The following is a 26,919-nucleotide window of genomic DNA, read 5'->3' as shown; positions in this document are numbered from 1 at the left end:
TTTGACCCCCAAGGACTAGTTCTTCTAGTTGTGCTGGAGGCTTCACTAGATCCACGGGAGACCTTCTGGTAAAAGTCTTTGTAGGTGTGTCCCCGGCCGGCATGGCCGCACCCCGGGAGCCGCTGACGTCTGGCGCTAAGCTCGCTCGCATGACTGGGGTGCCGGCTACACTTGTCTGGACACCGTCGTGTGGTGCCCCCCGTCCCGCACCCCCGATCTCCCGCCTCATTGCAGCAAGGGGCACCGGCTCCCACCCCAGACCGTGCTGGGCCATGCTGCTGCTGGCGGCCGGGGCTTTGGGCTGAATGTTCTGGGGTCTGGGATGTTTGGGGACGATGGCTGGGGTGGGGTGGGGGGAGTGAGCGGTCAGAGCGGATTACGACATGCATGTGTAATCTGATTGTGACTTTATAGGATATGGGTGCGCGTGGATGAAGAACTGGAGGCAATGTGCAGAAATAAAAGTTGTTCACAGGGTTAGGGGAGGCTTTCGTCCCCCTAAATGGAGTCCTTTAGTGTTGCTGTTAAGCCATTTTGCCGTTTGGAAATGCACTGAGCAGAGAGAGGGCGAAGGGTTGACTTGCGGCGACATGAAGCGGACCCGGCTCGCGAAGAGATTGTGTTGCCAGCCTGGCACAGGGAAGTTTGCATCAAGGGGAGAGCAGTGACCTTGGGGGCCCTGTGGCATCAGGACTTCCAGCTGCGTCCTGTGGAGGGAGGGAGCCAGGACTGGGTGTGGGTGTGGCGTTGAGGTCGGCTGGTGCATGATGTGGCTCTTGCTTAAAGCCAGATTTCCCCCTCAGAGTTTTTGGAAATGAAGTTCATTCACTTGTACCATAATCAAAAAGAAAAGCAGTGATCGTTCTCTTAAAGTAGAGATCGTTGAAGTAGTTTTCCTCGAGTGTTTCAGTAGGCACTGACTTTTCAAAGAAAAAAATGTAAGCACTCATTTTGTTAGAAGCGACAGGTCGTCCATAACCCAAACTGGCTTAAGCAGAAAAGAGGATTCACTGGATCTTTGCATTCAGGTGCGGCTGGGTCCAGGTGCACAGTGTTTTAGAGGACTGTTTCTCTCTCTTGTTCGTCTTCTGCCTTTAGCTTCATTTTCCTCACGTTCCATGTGGTGTGTGCCAGGCCCATATCCTCTCAGTTTTGGGTCCAGTGGTATACATTTAAGAAGTATCTCACCTCTCGGGACGCCCAGGTGGCTCAGTCAGTTAAGCGTCCGACTCTTGATTTCAGCCAGGTCATGATCTCAGGGTTGTGAGATCGAGCCCCACGTTGGGCTCTGCCTGAGCCTGCTTAAAAAAAAAAAAAAAAAAAAAAAAAAGTATTTCCTCTCAGTAGCTTTTATGGAAGTCTTAGAATTCAGTCAGCTTAGAACAGCGGCATGTGACCACTCCTGACCCCATCTCTGTGGCTCAGGGAATTTGGTGCCAGGATTGGCCAGGCAAGGATCCCTCGTTCCGTCCTTGGTGCCCAAAGTAGAGCTTCCTTCCACATCGCACGGGCTCTGTGTGCCTGTGGTATGGACGTGTACTTCTGTGCATACGTGCGTGTGTGTGTACGTGTGTGAGGAAGAGGGAGTGTGTGTGTGTGTGTGTGTGTGAGAGAGAGAGAGAGAGAGAGAGAGAGAAAGTGGAGGGAGTTCCTGGTGGGGGGAGGCAGAGCTGGTGGCTCAGAGGACTACTGTCCGCTCTGTCTAGCTAAGAAGTCCCTTCCCGTGTGACTGCAGGCCTGGACTCTGGCTGTAGCACAGACTGCGCAGGCCGCACGGGCTGGGGACGCTGGGCCCCTGACGTCCCTGGTGTTGGGAGGCGGCCTCCCCGGCCAATGTGGGACCTCAGCAAGCTCCTTGCCCTCTGTCGGTTGCCGCACGTTTCCGGCGAGGTCAGCTCCCTTCCTCCTGCTGATCTTTTTCTGTTCGGGTCCCTCTCTCAGCCGGAGCACTTTTGAGGCGTCACATCTGTTCCCCTCTGTGTCCGAGGCCCCGTTGCCCTGTCCAAGACACGGTTGTCAAGTGAACGTTCGAGGCCTGAGTGACCCCTCTCTCCTCACCCTCCTGCTGCGGCCTGGGCGTCCAGCCACGTGGGTCCCGACCCCTCCCCCGCCGCCTTCCTCCAGGGAACTGCACGCAGCCTCTCCACCTGCTGGGCAGCCCTCCCTGAGTACCTGACACATCTGACCCCCCAAACACACGACAGCACCCAGAAACAGAACGTGGCCAGTCCCCGTGCTCCTCCCTGTCAAGGTGGGCACCTCGCTGACCTCTGTCGCCAAAGGTTCACTTTGCCTGCTTCAGACTTTTTTTTTTTTTTTTTTTTTTTAGATTTTATTTATTTGAGAGAAAGCAAAAGCAAGAGAGATCACAGAGGCAGAGGGAGAAGCAGACTTGCCGCTGAGCAGGGAGCCTGACGCGGGGCTCGATCCAAGACACCTGAGCAGGTGACTCCCTGACCTTTGGCTCAGTTTTCTCATCTGTAAAATGGAGATGAAAAATAGCACTTAGCCAACAGAGAGTTTTGCAGAAGAAGAAGAAGGCTTGAGCAAGATTTTAAATTTTTTTATGTTCATAAAACATTCTTCTTTACGTTGTCAGCCGTGCATCGTTTTAGTTCAGATCATTGTATCTTCTATTAAGAGTGATACAGGCTTCTGTAAAAATGAAAAAAGGCTAAATGTGGGAAAGTAAATGGATTTATTAACCCTCACCCTAGCTCTCTTAGAAAAGCATTTTAGCAATGCTGTGCATTTCCTTTTGCTATTAAAAATCGGGCCAAAGTGTATGCTGTTTTCACCCTGCGTTGTTAATGTTTTAAAACGCCTTTATTGAGATATGATTCACATAATATATGACTAGCCCGCACAAAGCCTACATAGTCCAGTGTTTTTAGCGCCTTCACAGAGAATGTGCACCTGTCACCCCCGTCACTTTGAGGACGTTTTCTTCACCTTAGAAAGAACGAGTGCTGCTTGGCTGCCGCTTGCTTAGTCCCCATCCCCCCCAGCCCCTGGCTGTCACTGACCCGCTTTCTGTCTGTGGCCTTGCCAGTTCCGGACATTTCGTATAAATGAAATCATGTCATCTTTTGTGACTGGCGTCTTTTGCCCAGCGTCACGTTTTCAAGTTTCACCCAGGTGGTAGCAGGTATGAGTACTTCATTCCTTTGCGTGGGCAAATATTCCTTTATTTGGGGACTACCAGGGATTTCTGTAAAGATTTGCACAGGTACTGAAGCATTATCCTGGGCACAGAATAACCACGTTTGGTAACTCCTAGCTGTGCAGCCACGAGCAGTTCTAGTTGATCTTTGCTGGCCTCAGTTTCCCCCTCCATAAAATGGGTGTAGGAGTGAGTGTGCATCGCTCTGAGCAGGCATGATGGTAGCCTTGAGGGCTTCGGCCCTGATAGTGCTGTTCACGCTCACGGTGTGCGCCGCCCTTGCGGCCCCCTGCCCTGCTGTCCTGGGCCATGGGGCTGCTTGGTGAGAGGGAGCTCCAGCCAGGGGCACCAGGTCCTGAACAAGAGGCAGTCACATACACGGGCCCACACCTTCGGGGCTCCAACTCCCTGGACCTCCCCCACGTGGAGGGTGGTGGGCTGGGCAGGTGAACAGAGGTGGAAACGTCATCTTGACTTGGGGTCTCAGGGTTCAGAAGTGGGTGCTTTTTTCATGTTAAAGAGAGAAAAGCAAGCCAGGCACTCAAAGGGCATTTCCTTCATTCTTTGAGCCCTCACGGGTACCTGTGTGTTAAATGTCCCTGGGTTCTGTGTGCTTCTCCCACAGGGTATTGGAAAGACCCCATGCTGGGGTCCCCGAGAGATGGCGTCAGAACGTTGTGCCTGGGCCACCCTGCCCAGCAGCAGAGCATGTCCCGGCTGGATTTGGAGATGCTGGCCGAAATAGGTAAAGGTGTGTTCTCCTTCCAGCCTCGTCCTGCGAGGAGATCATTGGCGTACATTTGCTTTTAATAGATAATATATGTACATGGGAGGCTTAAGTGGAATAATATCCTCATTCGCTGCTTAGGGCTACCCACTAAGCTGCCAGATTCTGTATCCCCATCTTACAGACAAGCAAACTGAGGCTCAGGGTAACTTGGAAACATGCCCGAGGGCACTCGGTCGTGGGGGCCGAGCGGGGAGGAGAGCCTCTCCCTGGAATCGCCCCCTGGCATTTTGGCTAAGATCCTACATGTACGAGTTTACCTGCAAGGCTATTCCTATTATGTGCACTGGGGCCAGCTGTTTCATTCATTTCCCTCCCTCAGGTTTGCAATAAACGGAGTAGATCCTAAGAACCCGCTGAAGGCCTGTAGCCCTGAGATAAACAGTCTTCTGTACCCCGCCCGGATGTGGGAAGCCTTGGCTGGTTTTACACCTGCCGCATGATTTGCTCCCGAGGACCCGTCGTTGTGCCTTCCGGTTTGCTCCCCTTGCTGCTTAAGGCACTGGCCACCGCTCATCTGTCAGGACGCTTCACGTGGTGTTCTTCCCTGCGTCTCTGTCTCTTCTCACCAGAACCCCAGTCATTGGATTTAGGGTCCACCCTAATCCAGGATGACCGTGTCTGAACTCATTTCATCGCTAGAGACATTTCCAAATACGGTGCCATCATGAGGTTCCAGGCGGACATGAATCTTGGAGGAATACTCCTCCACCCAGTGCCTCTGGGCACCAAAGTCTAGCCTGAAATTTGAAGGTCTCATTCTTTTTCCAGCTGAAAACATCTCAGTGTTGATTTGTTTTGCACAAAGGAACCCCCCTCTACTGAAATTAAACTGGAAGACCGTCCTTTGTGCTCCTTCATAGCACAGTAACCCATTTCTGCCCTCAGCCCAGCTGTGGTTTCCTGCTGGCTCTCAGTGTCCACATCGTCAAGGAGGGCTTGGGTTGGTTGGAATTTGGAGCTGGGAATCAAGTTCAAGTCCACACTCCACTGTCCATGAGCAGTGTGACCTACGGCACTCATTCCCCGTGTCTGAGCCTCCATTTCCACTCCTGTCTGTGTGGAGGGCAGTATTCAGCCCCGAGGTCTCACTTTATTCTTCCATGGTTCTGCACACTGAGCGGGCGCATAGTGGGTGCATACAGAGGTGGGCGCATAGTGGGTGCACAGGAGGGGTGGGCACACGACCAAGCAGATGCATACTGGGGTCACATGGAGCAAACGTATAGTGGGTGCACAGGAAAGGTGGGCACATAGTGGGAGCACAGCAGAGATGGGCGCATAGTGGGTGCACAGCTAAGGCATGGTGACTGTCCTATAAAAAGACCCTAGGAGGCTCCCTCATTGCCCTTCTTCCTCGAGAAGACAGCTGACTTTCTCTAATCCTCATTGTCTGCCACAGAGCTGCGGAAAGATGAGGAGCAGGCAGCTGCCCTGAGCATAGTGAGAAGGCTGTTGGTGGTGCCCTTGGCCGGCCAGGATCCCGCGCTGAGCATCAATCACCCCTTCTACGACGTGGCCAGGCACGGCATCCTGCAGGTGGCAGGTGGGTCGCAGCTGGGTGGTCCCAGGAACACTGACCGTGCCACGTGGACCCTGTGGCACAGGGTGGGTTCATCCGGGCCACTTCCGTCCAGCCGGCTGTGGCCTCATAATGAAAGCCACAGTAGGAACCAAAGCACCTGCCTGTGTTTGGAAAAAGCCGATGACATCGGGGTCCTCCAGAGGGACGGGACCAGGAGGATGTAGAGAGGTCCACGCGAGAGGAGGTTTATAGTCGGGATTGGCTCTAGCTTGACAGTGGAGGCTGAGAAGTCCCAGGATCTGCCATCTGCAAGCTGAGGACCCAGGAAGGGCCGCTGGTCTAAGTCCTAGCCCAAGCTCTGGAGAACCAGGAGCGCTGGTGTCCCCCAGTGTCTGAGGGCTAGAGAAAGTGGATAGCCCAGCTCAAGCAGAGGGCAAATTCGCCCCTTTGCCCTTCTGTTCTATCCAGGCCCTTAACAGATTGGATTCACCCTCCTGCCTTGGGGAGGGCGATCTTTACTCGGTTCAAATGCTGCTGTCCTCTGGAAACACCCCTCACAGACACATGAAGAAATAATGTTTTATAGCCATCTGGGGCTCCCTGAGCCCAGTCGAGGTGACACATGGCATTAGCTCTCATAGGCGGTGACCCTAACATCTCACCTCTTTGTCCCCTGCACTGAGCTCCATAAACATTAGTCCCTGTCCCCAAAGAGCTGGAATCTTGTCAAGGTGATGATGAAACAGAGGAATGGTTCTCAATAGTTGGAGGCCCCCACGACACAAATGGCAAGGATTTTGGTGCACACTCCACGAAGAGGACCAAGGAGAGGTTGGGGATTAGACAGGTGGCCAGCCATTTCAAGCCCCAGATGTTCATTTTGGAGAACCTTTAAGGTTTAGGGAGCAGGAATGGTTGCTGGACCCCATGTGGGAGCACAGATCAGGTGCCCACCAAAGGAAGACAGGAAATACAGTTATTTTTCATAAGAATAAAAAAATACATTACTTATGTTAACGCGCAATGGATTATTTTTAAAGATTTTTAAAATTTTATTTAAGAGAGGGAGAGAGAGAGAGCTCGTGCGTGAGCGGGGGAGGAGAGGGAGAGGGACAAGTAGGCTCTGCGCTGAGCGTGGAGCCTGACGTGGGGCCTGATCCCACGACCCTGAGATCACGACCTGAGCCGAAATCAAGAGACTGATGCTCAACCAACTGAGCCACCCAGGCACCCCTACAATGGGTTATTTTAAAATGAATGAATAAATATTTTAAAATTTTCTCTTCTAGATTTCTAGTATGGTCAATTTCTATAGAAATAACCCACTTTTTAAAAACTTTTAAGACTCTTTGAGGACCGGGGCGCCTGGGTGGCTCAGTTGGTTGGGCCTCCGACTGACTCTTGGTTTCAGCTCAGGTCATGATCTCAGGGTCATGAGATCAAACCCCGGGTCAAGCTCTGCACTGAGCTTGGAGCCTGCTTGGGATTCTCTCTCCTTCTCCGCCCCTCCCCCAGTTCACACGTGCTCTTTCTATAAAATAAATTTCATTTATTTATTTTATATATATATATAAATAAATATATGAGATCTTTAAAACAACAACAACAACAACAACTCCTTGAGGACGTTAGTAATTTTTAAGAGTATCGATGGGTTCCAAGACCTAAAAGTCTGAGAAGCGGTGGCCTTGCACATGAGCTGTCTAGGCGGATGTCCCTTGCACTCTCGAGAGGAATATGTATCCCGCAGTGTTGGGCAGAATGTTCTGTGTATTTTTTGTCAGGTTCAGTTGATGAGTGGTGTTGTCTAGATTTCTGCCTCTTTCTGCTTCTGTGTCTACGTCTATCAGTTGTTGACGGAGGGGGGCTCAGAGCGCCCCTGGTTGGAATTTGTCAGTTTCTGCCTTTGCTTCTGTCCGCTTTTGTTCCGTGTGTCTTGACACTTTGTTTTTGGGGGCGCATACACTTAGGGTTGTTATGTCTTCTTGTTGTGTCAACCTTTGCTTCGTTTCGAAGTGCCCCCCTCTATATCCGGCCCTGCGCCCGTGATGACAACCGCATCTGACGTTCATATAGTCGGGCCAGCTGGACCAGCTCTGACCTTTTTGGTGTTGGTAGGTATGCCTTCTCCATGCCTTTCCCTTCAACCGGTCCCAGTCTTTACGGATGAAGTGCATCGTGTATAGACAGCTTCCCATCAGATCTTTTTGTACTTCCGTTGAGGTGGCTGCTTAGCGGGACCACGTTCTCAGCACCTCGAGGGTGTGCTCAGGAGTCTGCACTTGGTCACCGGGCTCTGGGGAACATGAGGCAGAGGGCCGGTGCTGTGGGGCTTGTGGTTTAGAGTGACCCTTCTTGCCGCGGTGTGGGGGCTGCTGATGGCAGCTGCGTGAGGCCCCAGTAGGAGCAAGAACAGTGGTCTGGGTTCATGCTGTGGAGAGAGATTTTCAACATCAGGCTGGAGGACCAGCCGAAACCTGACTGGGAAGGGGCCCTAGCAGAGTGGGGTGAGAATTCAGTCAAGAGATGGGGCCCTGGGGTCGGTCCTGTTCTGCATGCCTCATCTCCACCTGCTGGGCTGGGGGCCTGGGGCCAGGACGGGGTTCCTTCCTGGAGCAAGGCTGTGGGTGGCCCCGCGGTTTGTGGTGGGTCCTTCAGGATGTAACGTTAAGGGTCTGTGGGCGCCTTGAGCTGTGGGCAGATTCTTCCAGAGATGCTCTGAGGTCATCATGGTGGAACGCTTGAGCCTGTCCTCAAGCTACGGATTTCTATGCTATGAGGGATGACAGCTTGGGTGGCAGTCCTCGGATTCCGGAGAGTTCTCTTGTTTTAGAGCAGAGTTCTCATTTAAACGCCAGCTTCTTGAGACATTTAACTATCTTCAGAGAACATCTGAGGCCCTCAGACCCCCCCCCCTTAAAACATGCCAGCCCAGCCAGAGGTCCTCAGAAGTCAGGCAGAGGCTGCTGGAGCAGAGCCGGATGGAGACAGCTCTACTCGTGGCTGAGATAGACTTCGCTGTCAAAGAACTAGAGCAATGGAGATCGAGACGCTCCAACCCGGAGGACCTAGTGGCTAAGGAGAGAGAAATCATTAGAGCAGAAATCAGCATCCCCGAAACCACCATTGACTTTTCTATCAGAGCGCCCGGCGAGAGCCCCCGGCGAGAGCCCCTGGCGTTCCCCCCCTGCCCCCTCCTCCCAGCCTCACCCGGGCGTCCGGCTCTGTTCCCTCGTCCCTAACTCTGGTTCATGCTCCTGTGGGGCTGGCTCGCCCAGGGGACAGTTCACGACCTGGAACCCTGCCCCTGCTCCACCGGGAAGCCACGTGGGCCACCCTGTGACTCCTGCCAAGGGGTCTACTTTGGGCATGAGCAGACCTCACTCCCCACCAGGGGTTCCCCCCTAGTTTCCTCTCTGGGTGTCACTTCCCCCAGAGCTGGACATCCAGAACCGTAGCTAGAAATTGGAGTGTTGTACAAAGTAATACTGAATGATCTGTCTATATGTAAGGGGTGTGCACGTGGCCAAATAGAAGCTTTGTAGAATTGTAATTCTTTAAGATAGTGTTTTGTAAGTAAAGTTGATTTCATCATTTTAAGAAGTGGTCACCGTCTGGAGCTCAGTCTGGGGCTGGGGCTGTGAGCCCAGAAGGAGATGACAAGGGTGGAGAGTAGGGTAGGCCGGGGCTGGGTTTGGGCCTGAGGAGCAGAGAGGCCGGAGGTGTAATCCAGAGACGCGGAGGCAGTGAGAGAGAAGAGAAGGGGGGGGGGGGGGACAGGCGGATCTGGTCCTCCTGGATGACAGTTCGCCGCCCCAGATCCGGATCTTTCCCCTCAGTTTAGATCCCTTTCCTGCAGGATGCAGACAAAATGGGCCTTCAAGTCTCCTTTTATTTCTGCAAAAAAAAGATGAGCAGCCTTAAAACAAAAACCCAAAGAGACAAACTCCCAAATCACTCCTGGGTAGATTGCTACTGCCTTTATTATGCATTTTAATCGTCCTTCACTCGGAGCAGATGACGGATTGTCTGGAGTGCGTTCCGGGCGATGGCTCCGGGAGCCGTTTCTTTATTCATAAACTGGGCTTCCCCCGTCTCGGAGACAGTGAGCGATGTTGTGTGGCACACAGCGAGGGGAGGAATAAGGGTCATGAATTAAACTGATGCCTCGCAGAATTTGCATTTTATTGATAGTTTTCATTTCCTTCCGCATTATATCATGTTGAAGCCCGTTTTCGATACGCTGGCCTGTGTTAGCAGAGAACGACAGAGGGGTATTTACTCATATTGACTGATGTCATTAATGCAGGTGCCGTGTTGACTGCTTAGTAAGTGGGAGGCCTGGCTGTCCCGGGGGTTCCTCTGGGCCTCCTGGGAGGCCTGCCCGCGGGCGTCGCGGGGCACTCAGGGGCAGAGGGCACTGTGCCTGCCAGGCTGGGGGTGCCGCCCTCGGAGCCGGCCAGCTGTGAGCATGAACCCCGCTCCAACGGGCCTCAGCTCCCTCTTCTGTAAATGAAACAGCACACCTGGAGGCACCCATCTCTGGCCTGTGGAAACGGGTCATGTTTATTGAGCACTTATTGTATGCCAGGGCTATGCCAAGACTTTATTGAAGTTACTGACTCAGTCCTTCCTAGCCAGTGTTGTTTTTTTTTTTTTAAGATTTATTTATTCGAGAGAGAGAGAGAAAGAGAGCATGGGGAGGGCAAGAGGGAGAGAGAATCTCAAGCAAACTCCCTGCTGAGCATGGAACCTGATGCGGGGCTCGATCCCACGACCCCGAGATCATGACCTGAGCCAATGCCAAGAGTTGGATGCTCAACCAACTGAGCCACCCAGATGCCCCTTCCCAGCCACTTTTATTATTGCGCCTGTATCTGCAGAGCGGCAGAGAGGCTGGCTCGGGGCTGCCTGGCTGTGAGGGGACAGGGACTCTGTCCCCGGAGCCAGGGCCCAGCCTGTCCTCTCCTTTTTCACAAACCCGGTGTGCCCACCGCCACTTTCGCTGTAAGCTTCGTGAGTCTGTCCAGTCTGAGTAATGCCGGGATGTTAGCTTCGGGGACATTTAGAAATCCGTTGACATGAAAAGAAAATGCTAAGTTAGTTGCCCTTTTGATTTTGAGGGAAGTAAAAAGCCTTCACTAGTAGCTCAGCATCCTGCAAGCTGATGAACTGTGCAAACAGTAGGTGCACAGTAAGTGTTCGTGCAGTGACGGAGTGAACAAGTCAGTGCTTTATACAAGCAGCATGAGAAGGGACTGGGCGAGATGTGGGCACTGGGCTCCCAGGCCCCTTCCGTGTGTCTGCCTCTGGCTTGCCCGAGCTGTGCTCGGTCCAGGGATGATCCTCAGCCTTGTTTCCAGGTGGTGGACGGACGGGGCTCACGGCCTCCTCAGTGCCCCTCAAGCCCTATCGCTGGCTGAACGGAGTCCAGACTCTGCCCCTGACCTGCCTTGCCTCTGCACGCCCTCCACCCGCTGGGCCCGCTGGCCTGAGCCGCGGTCGTGCGTCCTCTCGCCTGGCCAGCACAGCACCTCTCAGCAATCGCGGGTCTGGGGGGCCCGGACAGGCCAGGAACCCCTCCCGCCGGCCCTCGGCAGACTGGCAAACCAGGGTCGGGAGGGAAGCGGGGCCTGTGGTCAGCGCAGGGCAGGGCCTTGGTGTCTGATGGAGACCCGCCACCTCCCGGCCTTGCCTGGAGGGTTGGCATTCCTGGACACCAAGCCCCTCCCCAGTCCTGGAGGTCTCTGTCCCCCGCCTTCTCGTCCCTGTGGCCTTGACCTCTCCTTCCACCATCATTTCCCATGACAGCCTGCAGCCCGCGGGGGCATGTGTGTGTCAGACCCCGTGCTGTTCCTCGGCCTACCGGGGTGTCCTGTGAACAGAGGTCCGCTCTGCCCTCAGCAAGGCCTTGCCTGCAGCCCCAGTTCCTGCTTCATCTTCCCTTTCTGGAGCTTGGCCTCTGCGTCTCTGGCCTGCTGGGTGGCAGCCCCTCCACAGCCCCACAGCGCACCCCTCTGGCACAGTAGGTCATGGTGAGGGTGCAGGGTAGTGCGACACGGTGGGGTAAATGATGTGTCTGGCCTTTGTCCCTGATTCTTGGGAAGTAAGCTCTAAATCCTTGAAATTTCCCAAGTGATAGCAGCTTTGTGATTCCTGCTGGTTTATGCCAGAGAGGAGGCTCCCGGGGGACCCCGGGTCGTGTGTGCTGCCAAGACAGCTCAGGACGGGGCTGCTGAGCCAGAAGGACCAACAGGATCAGAGGGTCAGTGCTTCGTGACCTCCAGGGGCTAGAGACTGTGTTCAGTCCATTGCCAGGGAATCGGTCTGGATTGATTGATTGATTGAGCTGAGTATTGATTGAATCATGACTCTGTCAGCCACGCCCGTGTGATGAAACCAGTAAGGACTCTGGAGCCACGTGCCCTGGGTGGTTGGTGACGTGTCGATCTGCCTGACTGCGGGGGGAGAGGGCATGGGGGGGTGGTCCACGTCCAGGACCCTCCCACCCTGCTCCCTGGCATCTCCCTTTTTTTGCTGCTCTTGCTTGGTGTCCTTTATGATAAAATTCAAGTGAGCTAGTGAATTACCGATCGTGAGGGGGTCGTGGGAACCTCTGGATTTGTAGCCAGCTGGTCAGAAGCAGGGTGGCCTGGGGACCCCTGACCAGCAGCTGCTGTCTGAAGTGAGGACCTCTCTGTGGAGGATGGAGCCCTTTGCCTGTGAGGTGTGGCTTAAGCCCAACCAGGTGGAAGGCACTGGAGATGTAGCCTCTGGCTGCTGGAGCCCCCCAGCTTCTCAGGGGCTTGTGGAGCTGGGCGAAGACCCCATCTCCACATCACTGTCCTTTGCCCGGGATGATGGGGCCAGGCAAGGTCCGTGTCTGGTCTTTCTTCCCACAGCTGAGTGCACAGTGGGCCTCCACTGAACGCTTGTTGACCTAGTCTTCCATTTGCCAAATTATTTAGTACATCCCGAGACTTTCCACTTGGCCTGATTGACGATGATAATGCCACTCGGGGTTCTTGACCTTTCATCACGGATGCTAACTTTCTCTTCCAGCTCTAGGGGAAATTAATTCCTGTTGCTTCGGTAGCCACACAGAAGATCCCAGCTTGAGAAGCAACGCTGTCCTTTTCTCTCGTGCCTCAACATGGGCACAGACACAGTGTGGCCACGGGACCCTGGCCTCAGATGCTAGAAACTGGGTGGGAGACGCTCCCCTCCCGGGTGCAGCCATTGAAGGATTTGTGCCCAAAGCCCCCATTTGGTGAGGCTTCCGGTGCAGTCCTTCCTAACAGGGGCTTTCTAGACACATGGGAAGCATGAGCAGAATCCCTAAGGAGCCTCGGAAATGAGAAGGTCCTGTGTCTGGAAACCGGAACAGCTCAAGAATTCTGAATATCAGAGTAGCTTCCGGGCTCCTGGGAAGATCCAGACGTGTCCTCAGTAACAAGCAGCCGTCCTGGGTGTGCAGTCAGGACAGGGCACGAGCATTCACGTGGGTGTGCCTGTGGCGCGCGTGTGTGCGTGCGAGCGAGCGTGTGTGCTGGCCCGACTAGTCCAGTTCAGAGCTGGAGGGGGTGGGAAAGCCCTGCTCTCATCCTCTCGTTTTAAGTAAACCCCTGGAAACAGCTGTAAATCCTTCACAATGAAAGTGAGTTTAAAGCAATGTAATTTCTAGAAAGGTATTTGCTTTCTTCAGGTTCTAGAATCCATCTTTCAGTCAATCAGTGACAGATTATTGGACATTATTTGAGGACAGGCATGGGCAACAAGCCTGGGTACTGAGGACACAGATGATCAGACAGGAACCGGCCCTTGGGGAGCACCTCCCTCCCCCTCCCCCGCACTGTCCCACGTGTGGTGAGCACCACTGTGTCAGGAGAGTTGCAGGGTCCCTGGGGCCACGCTGGGGGCCAGCACTGAGTATCAGGACTCCTGTACCCTGTGAGGTCACGTCCGGGGTGACTGTCCCTCAGACCACCCCAGCCTTTTGCAAGGCCCAGAGTCCTGGGGGTGCTCAGGGCGACGCTCTGATTCTGTGGGGAGGAGGCGGGGGGAAGGGTGACCAAACACTAGCTGTGAAGCCAGATGCATCTGGGTTCCAGCCCGGGTGCCCTTGGCCGGCCATGCGGCTCTGCACTGGGGACTTAATCCCACTAGGCCCCAGCTTCTGCATGCGGGCTGGTGCTGAACGTGAGCTTGGCTCCTGTACACAGCGTCGTGTAGTAGATGCTCACTCGGCAGGCGCTCTGTTTGCTGCCTGCAAGCCATCTGTGCCTCTTAGGTCAGGGGGGGCTGCTCGGGAGGCTCCCGTTTTCCGTGAACGCCTGGGGCTGTTCCACGAGAAGGCGGCCCTGGGTGCTGCTGGGGCTCATGTCCATGTCTACTCCTGCAGGGGAGGACCGCTTTGGAAGACGAGTCATCACCTTCAGCTGCTGCCAGATGCCCCCCTCCCACGAGCTCAACCACAGACGTCTGCTGGAGTAAGTCCCGTCGGTGCCTGTGTTCACACACGCCCCTCTGTGTGTGCGTACGCTCCCCGTGCTCACACGCCCCCCCGCCCCCGTGCACGCATGCTCCGAGTGCACGCACGCCCTGCAGGCTGCCTTCCCCACCACCGTGTGTGTCTCCCTCTGCCCGCGCACATGCCTTGCCCTCACCATCAGCACAGAGGGGATGCTCAGGGTTAAAGGCTCATAAATGTAGATCGACTCGCAGGCCCCAGGTGGGTGTTTTATCCTTTGCCAGGTCACCAGAGCCACCTGTTGGACTCATGGCTTCGCAGCCCAGAGTGGCTTTAGGTCTACAGTCTGAAGCTCTGAGCCTAGACCCAGGGTACTGGGGACACAGACCTCCCTGCCTCTCTAAGGCCACACGGACCCCCGCCCTCGGCATCTGCTTCGTCTCCTCCGCGTGGAAGGAGAGCCTTCCACTTGCCTGCGTGCGGCCATGACCGCTGTCACCCGCCTCCATCTTGTCCCTTGCTGCTGGTGTCTGCACACTCTGGGTGTTGGTGTGCTGCTTCTGAGGCCTCCTTCCTGGCGGGAGCCTGCACCTCGTGGGAGGTGCTGGGAGGGTCGACGCGTCCTGACCGCAGCCCTAGCACTGCTCCCGTTCCCGGTTCTGACTGTCCCGGCCCCCCCCACCTCCACCCACGGCATAGTGCACAGTGGTCATGCCCCAGAGCCCCCAGCTCTAATGAAAACATGAGCAGGTCCCAGAAGCACTTGAGAGCCTTTGGGGGGTTGGTTTGTGAGACTCCCCTTGACCCAAGCCTCCAGTCTGGTCTGTTAAAGGATCTTCTGACGGCAGTGGGAAATACAGTGTGGCAGCAGGAACCCTGCTGGCCCCAGGGGCTCAGGAGTCTTTAGCCCACGCTGCTGCTGCATGGCAAGATCTGCCATGGAGTCCATGAGGTCACCCCGGGCGGCGAGCCGGTGCTCCTGGGCGGTGCTGGCCTCCCTCCAGCATGCTTGCACATGTGGGGCACACAGAGAGAGGGGTGCCGCGTAAGGGAGAGCTCCTATCTGGGGTCCTCCAAGGTTAACACGGGTCCCTTGCCAGATTATTCCTTCTGCGGCATCCACAAACCCATGACCTGAGGGTCAGCTGTCCCTGAAGGTACACTGCTGGGCCAGGAGGTGTTCAGGATTTGTTCCCTTGTAAAGACAGAAGGATCCCCGACAGACAGAAAGCAGGAGGTTGCAGGAGCCAGGGTAATCGTTCATGGCTATGGGCTTTCTTTTGGGCCATGAGAATGTTTGGGAGCTGGATGGAGGTGGTGGTTGCACAACATGGTGGATGTGCTCAATGCCACTGAACTGTTCATTTTAAAATGGTTAATGTTATGTTATGAATTTCACCTCAATCCAAAAAAGAAAAAAAAAACAAAACTATCTCTGACAATAACGGGTATATTGTGTTTTTTCATGTGCCTGCCTCAGAAACCTTCACTACCAGAAGGAAGTGGTCAGCACAGCCTCTGTGAACAGTTGTGTAGGTTGTTGACTGCACAAGGGCGACACAATGATGGGCTGCCATCCAGCTGCCTCTCCTGTCACCCAATGCTGGAGGGTGTCTATCTAGAGAAAGGAGCACCTTTTTCTAATTTACTCAAAGGTGCCCTGTGGGCTTCTTGGCCTTGCTAGGAAGAGCGCCAAGATGGAGTCTTTTCCATGTTTCCATGGAAAACATTGCCACTGCACACACCATCCTCCCTCTTCCTGTCCAAGCAGTAGCTTTCTTGTGGCCAGATGTGCGCTCCTATTTTTGCAGTGGGTGAAGAAATAAGTCCGTGTCTTTGAAGCTCAACCAGTAATTTAGTTAATGACTTCCTGCGCTGAGCACGCCGAGCGGCAGATGTACCCTGACAGGGAGAGAGCTCGGCTTGCTCGCGGGAAGAACCGGGGAGCGCGCTGGGCCAGAGGAAGGGTGCCTGCTTGGACCGGAAGTGTCCAAGTGTCCAGTGTGGATAAGTGAGCTGACCAGAGACGTTCCCCTGGTCTCCCCTCCCAAGAGCTGAGAAATGCAGAGGCGACCATCCATGCAGGATTGAGGCATTCCTGGCGGTGCAGGTGGTCTGTGGACTTACAGATCTGAGCCTGGCTTCTGTCTTCGAGGGGGTCAGAAGGATGGCCTTAGTGAAGAGTTCCCCGGTGGATTAGTCCAAAGGGTGTTTGAGCAAGTGCGCCGGAGAGTGTCTGGGCACTGGGGCTGCTTCCCCAACAGATAAGCCCAAACCTCGGACACGTCAGGTCAGCTTTGCCTCAGGTTTATACATCAGAGACGACAGGTGGGAGCGCGTGGCTCTCTGGGGGCAGGACAGCGTGGGCAAGAGAGTGGACTGCTCCTTTCACATCCTGGCTCTACCCCTTCCTGGTTCTCCTCGGCCGTCCTCAGTTGACTGCTCTGTAAAATGGGCCTATAGTGCCTGCCTCCAGGGCTGTGGTGGGGATTAAGTGAGAAAATTCGTGCAAAGCCTGCTGTTCAGAGAGTCAGTGCTTTGGGCCGAGGGTGCTCTGATGATGCTTGTAGTCAGACGAGCAGAGGAGAAGCTGACGTCCTTTTGTGCAAGACAAAGGTCCCCCCGTGGTGTCCTGAGCCGCTGAGCACTTGCAGACAGGGGCTGCTGGGTGTTTCTCCTGGAGCTGTGCTGCGGATGCTTGTCCCCAGGAGCACCCGGCCCACACCCGTTGGACCCAGAGCTCCCTGCAGGCTGCCTTGGCAGGGCACACGGCGAAAGCAGGCCTGCTGCCTGCCACGGGCTCCCGGGAGGCGGGCTGAATTAAGGATGAGATGTGCTTTAGGTGATGCCTCGGGCAGCCCGGTCTGACCTGCTTGATGTCGGCGGCCCCTGCCAAAATGACGAGGGACATTGGAGCGGTCCTCCTGCGGGTGGCTGGACGAGGCCTAGGGCTGGAAGCGATCGCGGAGCTTTGCGGGACTCATACTGTGGCATGTGGTCATGTGACAGAAGCAGGGCAGAGTCAGGACTCTGCTTTATGTTGACGAGAAAAAACTCTCAGAACTAATCTGGAAGGGAGGAATTGCATGCTCCTAGAGATGCAGCAGAACGGCACGGGGTCTGTCCTGGGTTTGCCTCTCAGTGTGGCCTCTGTTACTTCCCGCCGGCTGCTACTAACTCATCACGGGGTTGGGTGGCATGAAACAGTGCATTTATTCTCACAGCCAGGAGGCCAAAACCGAGGCGTTGGCAGAGCCGGGCACCCCGTCACTCTCTGCTCTGCCTCTCTCTTCTCAGACACAGCCCCCTTCTGTGATTTCCCTTTTTTTCTGTCCTGTTGGGACACAGGTGGTATGTTTAGCGTCCACCCGGATAATCTAGGAGAAACACCCCCTTGCAACAGCCTTGCCTTAGTCACACCTGCAAAGACCCTTTTCCAATAAGGTCACATTCACGGTCTCCCGAGGTTTGACGTGGATGTCTCCTTTGGACCATTTTTTGGCCTGTCACATCTGCTTGCTAGCTGGGTGACTGTGACCTTCAGGGCTCAACCTCTCTGAGCCTCCTCTAACAAACGAGGACAGGGCCCTCTTGCAGGTGGGTCCCCACAGGCCCTGGTTGGGTCCCCCCGTGACCTGGTGGGGCTGGCACCCACTGGGCGAGCACGGCTTCTGTTCTGGGGAAAGCGTCCTTGGTTTCGGTGACAGTGACAGGGTGATTTTCGAAGCCGAGTCTGCTTTGTGCCCAGGTATTTGAAGCACACGCTGGACCAGTACGTGGAGAGTGATTACACCGTTGTCTACTTCCACTACGGGCTGAACAGCCGGAACAAGCCGTCCCTGGGCTGGCTGCAGAGCACCTACAAGGAGTTTGACAGGAGGTGTGTGTGCTCGAGCCCTGGGGGGGTGGGGGGGTGGGGAGGGACCCAGGGTCGCACTGAGTGGTGGGGAGCCCGGGTGAGAGGAGGGGTCGTGGCTGTGCTGCGGGAGGCGGGGAGCTAGGCTGAAGGAGCTTGGGGTGGGTGGCTTGTACATGGGCGGGTCTCCTGCCCCGGTGGCCAGCTTCAAGCTACCAGCATGACGCCACTGGACACAGATCAGGGGGACACTCGGTATGGACTTCCCTTATTCAGATGCAGCAGACAAATAGTGTTAAAGGCACAGGAAGGAGTAAATGTAGTAAAATAATGAGCAAGTGATGAGTTTTGAATATTTATTACCTTGGTGCTTAATACGATTTACTTAATTACGTGTTTATATTATTTAATCTGTTTTTCACAACTGGTTCCCCAAATGCCTGAAATTCTGACAATCAGTCGGCTCTTGTGAGTGGATAAGAGCTGGCCAGTGTCCCCCTGGCTGACCGCCGCTGGCTTGTGCGGACGGCCCTCCTCCCCTCAGACAACGCCAGGCGGGGCCACGGCCACCCTGCCCGCCCTTGCTGTCTCCACCCCGGGTGGTGCCAACCTCCTTGGCTTAGCCTCATGGCCTTGGACTGAATTATTCTGGAATGAGGGGAGCAAGCAAGCTAAGTAGCACCCCATTTTTTAAGTGGGTGCCCCATACCCCGTGGTGTGGGTGTGCTATGGCTCACTCCGCAGCCTGCCGCTGTGAACGGCTCAGCGAGCTCCCCGCCTCCCGGTGTGGGCGGGCACCCGTAAGTGGGGGCTCTGTTCTTGCAAACTGTAAAGTGCTGCGCGCATGCCAGTCGGTGGCGGCGGACGAGAGGTCCTGATTTTCCCCTTCAGCTTTTGGTTCAATGTTCTTAAATTGGCTCTGTTGACAGAGCAAAGGTTCTGAGGCTAACGGTTAGGGCTTCGTGGTTACTCACCTTAGGGTGTAGGGCTTGTTGCTCTGAAGTCATCTCACGCTTCCCTCCTTAGGTACAAAAAGAACTTGAAGGCACTGTACGTTGTGCACCCCACCAACTTCATCAAGGTCCTGTGGACCATCTTCAAACCCCTCATCAGGTATGGGGCGTTCTCGGCGACAACCTCACTGGGGTGGGAGGCTTCATCCTGCGGACTTGGTGGTGGTGGGGGGGGAACGGCTCTCCATATGTGGCCTCGTGGAGGTCTCATCTCTGGGGCACCCATGTGTCTGGGGTACACCTCCCACCCCGTGGCTATGGCGGGTCATGGGGCTGACGGTCCTGAAGTTCCTGAATAGGAACACCAGCTCACGATACCGGTGAGCTTTGCACCTGGTATTCTTAAATCCCACCCTGGCCACTTTATGCACCTGTGTCGGGGGTCTCAAAGGCCACCTCAGGTTTGGTGGTTCACTGCAAGGACTCACAAAACTCAGACCAGCACTCATTCTAGAGAGTGTGGCCCACGTGGCCCTGCCAGGGGGGCGGATGCAGCTCCCAGATCTGCAGGCTCCACTTGGAGAATTTCTGGAATAGCAGACCTGAGTCTGCTCCCGTTTAACACAGGGAGAGACTTCTGTGGCCAGAGTTCCTTTCGTTGTAGGAGAATTGCCCGCCAGTTTTCCCACGGCTTGCGCGTCCTGCCGCCGCAGACCCATGCCTGTTAGGAAGCTGGGATTTTGTCCGTCTGCTCTGTTGCTTAGCCAGGACCAACCTGCTGGCGCTGTACTTGACATCGTGGGGAAGCCAGTGCTGGTGACGCAACTGCCCAAGAAGACAGTTCAGATGTTCTTCTGCTCATTGGTGCTGTCGTACACCTTAGCAAAGCTCTCAAGGGTTCTAGAAACCTCTCTGAGTTCTCGGGGAAATAATCACCGCCCCCCCCGCCCCCGCCTGTCGTGCAGCAGCCCAGATGCTGTGGTGGTTCAGGAGCTTGGGCTTGTCTTTGCCCCGCCTCTGATCACCCAGTCCTCCCGGCAGGAGATACAACCTCCCTCTGCCTTGGTTTCCCCGTGCAGCTGATGGCGTCACTGCACGCATTCTGTTGTTGCCACAGTTTGTTGCCTTGTACACGCAGAGTGTTTAGAACAAGGCCTGCCTGGCCCTAGCAGATACTCAGTGTTTGCTGCTAACATCGTTTTGAAAAATTGTTTACTGCCCTTTTGTGATTAATTTATCACAATTTCTTATACACCTTACATGCACAGCACCCCAAAACAGTCCCATGAGGTCAGCTGTATTCTCCCTCTTCCATAGGAGAGGAGGTTGGTGCTCAGAGAGGTTAAGTCACGGCTCAGCGGGGATTCTAGCTCAAGCCCGTGTGGTTCTGCCACTTATACTGCCTCAGGCATGGCCATAAACAGGTGCCAGGAGAGAACCCCGGGAATCATGGTTGGAGACCCTGGAGTCTGGACTGGGCTCTGCCGCCTGTTGGCTGTGTGACCTCAGGCAGCTGTGTGACCTCTCTGAGCCCCGGAGTCCTCATTTGGAAGTGAAGAGAACACGTGCAGAGGCTCCCCAATGCCCGAGAATGAACAGGAATGTCCGCAGGCCTGGCCCCTTACCTCTGACTCTGACCCTCTGGGGGTGGGGCCTGGGGATTGCCCACACACCTGCATTGCCGTCCCTGGGATGCACTGCCCCGAGGCCTTTCCAGGGCATGAGGGGCAGAAAGCAGGGCCCGGCTTGCATCTGCCCTCCGGAGCCCAGTGACCAGCAAGTGTCTGGCCAGCCAGAGGAGGTCAGGCAGAAGAAACACAGCGAACATTGGACGGTGCTCCTACATGGGCAGGGGGCTGGCACCAGAGGTCTCCCTGCAGCTCAAAAGCTGACACCTGTGTCCCCCCACAGGCCGGCCATGCATGCGGAATGGCCAGGCCCCCTCTGCCCCTGAGGGCAGGGGGCTAGGGGTCCGGGCACCTGGCCTGATTCCCACTCACCCACTAGGGGGAGCCAGTGCACGCGGCTGGGCCTCCCGCAGGTTTCAGCTCCAGGCGGGCTCGTGATAAAACAGCTCGGCTTCCGTGAGACCCAGGGAAGAGGTTCGAGAGGTCTGCGCGACAGCCAGAGTGGAGCCTGCGGTTGACGACATGGTGTCGTGCCCTTGAAAATTTGTTCAGAGGGTACATTTCGTGTTGAGTGTTCTAACCACACACACAAAGCAAGGGTATGCGAGGGACACTTTGTAGATGATGGATCGGCTTGTTCCCATGACGGTGGTGATGGCATCACGGCGTATACATGTGTCCCAGCTCCCCACATCGTGCCCGTGAAATCTGTCCAGCTCTGTGGGTGCCAGTGACCCTCCAGTAGAGCCGCGATGAGGAGCTAGGCAGGCGGTGATCGCTTACCAGGAGCAGGTGCGGGGCCGGGCGTGTGACTCCTCACCCGTTGGATCTTGTTCTTGTCCCTGCTCTGTAGCTCAGGGAGCGGGCTCTTCGGTAGCAGTGGTCCCAGGTGTTGTGTACCGGGTGTGGGACAGTGGACGTTTTCCCAGACAGTCTCACTCAGAGGGAGAACCCATTTCCGAGGGGGAGACTGAGGCCCTGAGAGGTGGGGGGAAGCGGATTCGGCTGGGGCTTGTGTCCACGGTGCTCACTCCAGGCTGGCCTTCTGAGTGACACCGTCCTGGAGAGAAAGCAGGCAGCACCTTGTGTGACCCTCGCAGAGAGGGGGTGCCCAAGCAGGAAGGCACCCTGGAGCCAGAAGCTGCAAGCCCTCCGGGCCCCTCCCCACTGTCTCCCGAACGTGCAGATTCATGGCAGATTCAGACTGGAGGCAGATCTTTATTTTTATGCAGATGAGACTCTCCCGAGTGTTTGGTGCATCCGAGTTCTTATGAAAGCAAAAGATCTGCAGACGTGCGCTGCTTCTATTATGTTCGGGTTTCGACTGGTGTCAGCACTTACGGTTTCTTATATGAGAAGCGCCTGTGTTGCCTTCCCCGTAGCCCCGGCCTCTGCCCCGCCCCCGGCACGGCCTCTCCGTCTCATCATTTTTATTCTCCTGCTTCTGCTTTTTTAGTCATAAGTTTGGGAAAAAAGTAATCTATTTCAACTACTTGAGTGAGCTCCGCGAACACCTCAAGTATGACCAGCTGATCGTCCCCCTGGAGGTTCTGCGGTGAGTCGGACCCTGTCCCCAGAGGTGTAGAAACACCCCAGGGGATGCCACAGGCCTCGGCCCATCCCGTTAGTGTGGAAGGCTGCGCCTTCAAACGTGCGCCCCGCAGATCTGGCCCCAAGACATGCAGCGTCAGCAAGGGTGCTAACTGCTGACTCAGGGAGCTGAGCCTGCAGCAGGCTGTGCACGCAGACGCGGGGCTCTTCCCTCCCCCCATGGCAAACTGATTTAAAAATACTAAGCCATCGCGGTAACTGCTGTTCGCCGCCTTGGAGTTTACCGTGTTTGGGAGCAGAGGATCAGGGGAGTTTCTCGGGCGTGTGGATAACGCCGTATATACGGAGTGCAATGTTCTCAGGCGCGTCGCAGGTGCTCTGGAAGCCAGCCCACCCGGTGGCTTTTGCTGAAAGCCTATTCGCTACTTGAGTTTATATGGCAGCGGGGATCACCGCTCCACAGTCTCTCCCATGGGGTGCAGAGGAAGGCGTGTGGCCGGCTGGCCCCACAGCCACGCAAGGGCAGGTCTTGGACCCCCGGCCCTTTGCATCTCCCCTCCGGGGGCTCCTTGGAGGGAGCAGGGCCCTTGCCGTGCTGCAGGGAGGTAGGCAGGCTTGCAGGGGCAGGGGAGATGTTGAGCACTCCTAGGCGCCGAGTCGCACGCCAGAAGCTGGGCACACAGAACCATGTGGGGAGTGACCCTGCCCCCGGGATGCTCCCAGGTGGTGGGGGGCCTCAAGTCGGTGACAACAGTTGGGGAGGGGACTAGTGGCAAGGGGATATCGGGAAGAAATGAGTTTCCAGGGGACAGGTGGCTGGGTCAAGAGGTGGGGAAGGGTGCTTCCAGCAGAGGGAAGCCTTTGTGCGGACATGTGGGTGAAATGTTGGCCAGGGGTTGGCAGGAGAGATCGGACATTTGCTGGGGTTGGATTATCCTCTCTGCTTTTTGTGTGAACACCATGGTCGTGGGGGAGAGTGTGTGTGTATGCATGTGTGTGGGATGGTGGTGTGGCACGTGGGCCCAGAAGGACGAGACGAGGGCGTCCTACAGATGTTCGTGGGGCGTCTGGTCCCCGCGGCCCGCGGCTCCTCCCCTGCAAGGTGAGAGCTGTGCTTCTGCTATGTCTGCAGGTATGACGAGAAGCTCCAGAAGCTACACAAGGGCAGGTCGCCCCCTCCCGCCAGGACACCACCACCACGGCCCCCTCTGCCCACCCAGCAGTTTGGCGTCAGTCTGCAATAGTAAGTGAGCCGGGATGTGGACTGCTGGTTTCCTCTGGGGGACCGTGGGACACTCGTGCCCAGACCTTTGTCTCCAGCAGTCCCCCTTACCCCTGCAGAGAACCTGAAACACGTGCTTTTCCTGGAGGCGGGAGCACTGATTCCATCTGTGTCTACATGCCCATGTGCAGGGGACCCAGCGGCAGGCAGGGGACAGGGTCCTTGGGGTTCTTGCCCATGTGCAGGGGACCCAGCAGCGGGCAGGGGACCAGGTCCCTGGGGTTCTCAGCCGTGTGCAGGGGACCGAGCGGCAGGCAGGGGACCGGGTCCCTGGGGTTCTCGCCGTGTGCTGGGGACTCAAGCCACGGCAGGACGCGTGCCACCAGCTTCAAAGTGAGGCACAGCCATGTGCTTTGCTTTGGCCAGTGAGGCAGGGGCGGCCGTGGGGCAGGTCCCATCGGGAGGGGGTTTTGGGAGCCAGTTCACGGTCTGCCTTGTGGTGATGGTGGCCGGGTGGAGATGCCCGCCTGCCTCGCCGGCTGACCACAGTGTGCCTCCCATGGACGCCCACGCCGGACGTGGAGCACGAGTGAGAAATGAACTTCTGTCAGGTCCAGCTGCTGGATCGTGGCCCGTTCGTATCACAGCATGCCCTACCCTTCCTGACTGATCTCCCCCCTTATTAGCCACGTGACCTTGAACTCACTCCCCATCTCAGCTTGTTAACTTATTTCTGGAGCGAATGAGTTGGATGATGTGAACGTTAACATTTCCTTGTAAAGGATTCTGGGCCAACTTCATTTCTTTGGAGCCTCATCCAGTGGCACCTCCTCCAGGAAGGCTTCCCTGATGCTCTAGGCTGAATACAGGGCCCTCCTGCCTCACCAGCCCATCCGAGCAGGCTGCCGTGGGGAGCCTCCCCAGGTGTTTCCACTGCTTGGCCGTGAGCACCTTGTCCATGCTGGTGTCCTCTGCTGCTGCCCGTAGGCCAGACAAAGGAGATGTTTTATCTGACAGCCACGTGGGGCAGTTGGGTCTGGTCCATACAATGTGTAGAAAGCCAGGGTCTGGAGGGTGGTGGTGGGTCCCGGATAGCGGTTTGCTCAGTCCCATGTAAGAGAGTCATTTCTTGTTGGAAGCTTGCATGCAGTTCGTTTTCCTACACCCAGATCTGATGACCTTTAAGACCCTTGGTGGGACTTGATACAATTTGAAAGCTTGACCATTGAGACTCTGGACAGTGTCCTGGCGAGGGCATTGGGGGATGCCCACCTGCCACCTGGGACTTGTCACTTGCCTCTCCTAAGCCATCTGGGTATGGGGACTCTTCATTGTCCTTTTGTAGGGGCCGTGGGGCTACAGGGGAGACAGATGCTGGGAACCCCCTCTTTCTTCCTGGCCTAGAGTGAAGGAGGGCGGTGTGTGACAGGAAGAATAATGGCCCCCAGGGACGTCAGTGTCCCTGTGATTGTGTCACCTTACATAGTGAAGGAGACTTTGCAGATGTGATTCAGTGAGGGATCTTGGGATGGCGAGGGAAAGAGCCTGGATTATCCGGGTGGGCCCAGTGTCATCACGAGGGTCAGAGTCAGAGAGGAGGCTTGAGGACGGAAGCAGGACGCAGAGGTTGGAGTGACGTCAGGGAATGCCTGTGGCCCCAAGGAGCTGGAAAAGGTAAGGAATGGATTCTCCCCTAGAGCCTCTGTAAAAAACAGCCCCATTGACCCATTTTAGCCTCTGACACCTCCAGGAGTGTAGGATCGTAAGCTCCTGCCATTTTGAACTATGGAGTCTGGAGTAATTAGTTACAGCGGGCATAGGAAGCTGAGACCTGCAGGGAGAAGTGTGTGGGGGGAGGGAGGTGTGCCAAAACCTGATTCCCAGAGCACATGATGGGGGCTGGCTGGGAGGGGCTGGGGGGCTGGGGGTGGGCCTGAGGGCGAGGATGGCACACGGTCAGGAGGTGGGTAAGGAGGTGGGAGTCCATACCTTGGGTGTGTCCCAGCAGCTAAAGGTGGGCCCTGTTTTCCAGAACTTTCTGCGATGATAGACGTGGTCTGCTGGTCTGCACTGCCCATTGTGCTGTCGAGCTCTTGAAATGTGGCTGATACAGCACAGGCACTGAATTTCTAACTTTAACGGATGTGAATTTAAATGGCCCTGGCCAGCCTGCAGGACAGTGCGGCTGTAGACCCCTGCCTCCCCACCTGGACTCATACACAAGTGGTGTCCCCTTGAAGAGCCACTTTGGAAGCACTTCGTGAATGCAGTTCAAATACAGTGTTCCCGAATATATCTGGAACAAAAATGTACCAAATTTTCCTTCTTTACACACTGTAAAAATGTGCTGGTGTGACCCCAGCACCCTTGAGGCCCGCCGGGGAAGGCAGGTAGAGATGCACCTGCAGTGACTATGGGGGTGGGGGGTCTTGGGAGTGCTGAACCTCAGCTCTCAGACAAGGGGCCCAGGTGGGTTTCTGAGTCTTCTGTTGTCCGCTCTGTGCTTTCGGCCTGGCCTGTGGGTCAGTGCTGGTGCCGCCCTTGGGGTGTGCCGGCTGATAACAGGTCCTCGGTGGCCATGCCTAAGGCCTCCCGTGCTTCTGTTATCAATCCCTTTAGCCTGACGACCCCAGCAGTGCCTTTCAGCTTGCCTGTCTTGTGTTCAGAACCACTTCTGCGTCCGTATTGTCCAATAATACTTTAAAAATGAAAAACAAAATAAACACACCTAGCTCATGGATTTCTAGAGCCAACTACCCGAGTACAGAGTGGGGGAAACACCCTTGGCCTTCTGTCTTGAACAGATGCCTTCCAGAATGTGTTCACAGAGCATTTGACCCCCAGAGCTCTCCGTTAGCAGATCGAAGACGGATATTAGAAATGTCCTTTTTTTTTTTTTTTTTAAAGATTTGATTTATTTGACACAGAGAGAGAAAGAGTGTACAAGCAGGGGGGGCAGGAGAGGGAGAAGCAGGCTCCCCATTGAGCAGGGAGCCTGACGTGGGGCTCGATCCCAGGACCCTGGGATCATGACCTGAGCCGAAGGTAGACGCTTTAACCCACTGAGCCACCCAGGCGCCCCTAAAAATGTCGTTTATAAAAGCCTTGGTTCATTTCTGTTCTGGGGCCATTTGTAACTGTAAAAATCAGTTCATTGTATTTTTTTTTTCTTTTTTTATGCCCAGTGCAGGGCTTGAACTCACGACCCTGAGATCAAGAGTTGTCTGCTCTACTGACCGAGCCGGCCAGGCGCCCCCAGTTCGTTATATCTTTAGGGAATATTGAGTATCATTGGACAGCCTTTGAAGAACATTCTGTGTGTGCCACTTTGAGAGATAATCCATGGGCTTGCCTCTTTAAATTAATATTTTACGCCGTTTCATTGCAAATGACTACAATAAAATGGCAATAAACATATTAAATAGAGCACCAAATATGTAATTTGTTTGGACTGTGAATGAATGGAAGTCGTTAAAATTCATAACCAAATCCTATTCACAAATGTTAATTTGCTGAGTTAAGTTCAGAAGTACACAACAGAAAGCTATCACCTTAGAACAAGCTAATTAATATATTAAGGGGGAGTCAGAGAGTCAAGGTATCTTTGCTCTTTGCCATCCCTGAAGAGGGAGAAATGCACCTGTGCATCTCGTACAGCTCCATCTGGGCAGCTGTAGGGTAGTCGAAAGAGGGCAGGTAAATAAGGGCCTCCTTCGGGTAAGGGAGGGGACGCAGGTCCCAGCTTTGGGAAGTCAAGCCAATGA

General features: G+C 55.3%; 1 protein-coding gene across 1 annotated transcript in view; it reads left to right on the top strand.

The window, feature by feature from the left end:
- The first annotated feature begins 3,800 nt into the window (after positions 1 to 3,800).
- The window catches only part of ARHGAP8 (Rho GTPase activating protein 8), a 44,908-nt gene continuing 21,789 nt past the window's right edge, over positions 3,801 to 26,919 (top strand). Inside the window, 7 exon segments of the mRNA XM_027594336.2 lie at positions 3,801 to 3,908; positions 5,353 to 5,496; positions 13,877 to 13,964; positions 17,694 to 17,825; positions 18,828 to 18,914; positions 21,839 to 21,937; positions 23,066 to 23,176. Of these exon segments, the coding sequence (XP_027450137.1) occupies positions 3,806 to 3,908; positions 5,353 to 5,496; positions 13,877 to 13,964; positions 17,694 to 17,825; positions 18,828 to 18,914; positions 21,839 to 21,937; positions 23,066 to 23,176 (764 nt within the window). The 5' untranslated portion in view covers positions 3,801 to 3,805.

This window comes from Zalophus californianus, chromosome 9 (genome assembly GCF_009762305.2).
Source record: "Zalophus californianus isolate mZalCal1 chromosome 9, mZalCal1.pri.v2, whole genome shotgun sequence".
In the NCBI taxonomy this organism is placed as follows: domain Eukaryota; kingdom Metazoa; phylum Chordata; class Mammalia; order Carnivora; family Otariidae; genus Zalophus; species Zalophus californianus.
Note: the sequence above shows the minus strand (reverse complement) of the source record. Positions and strands in the feature narration are given on the sequence as shown.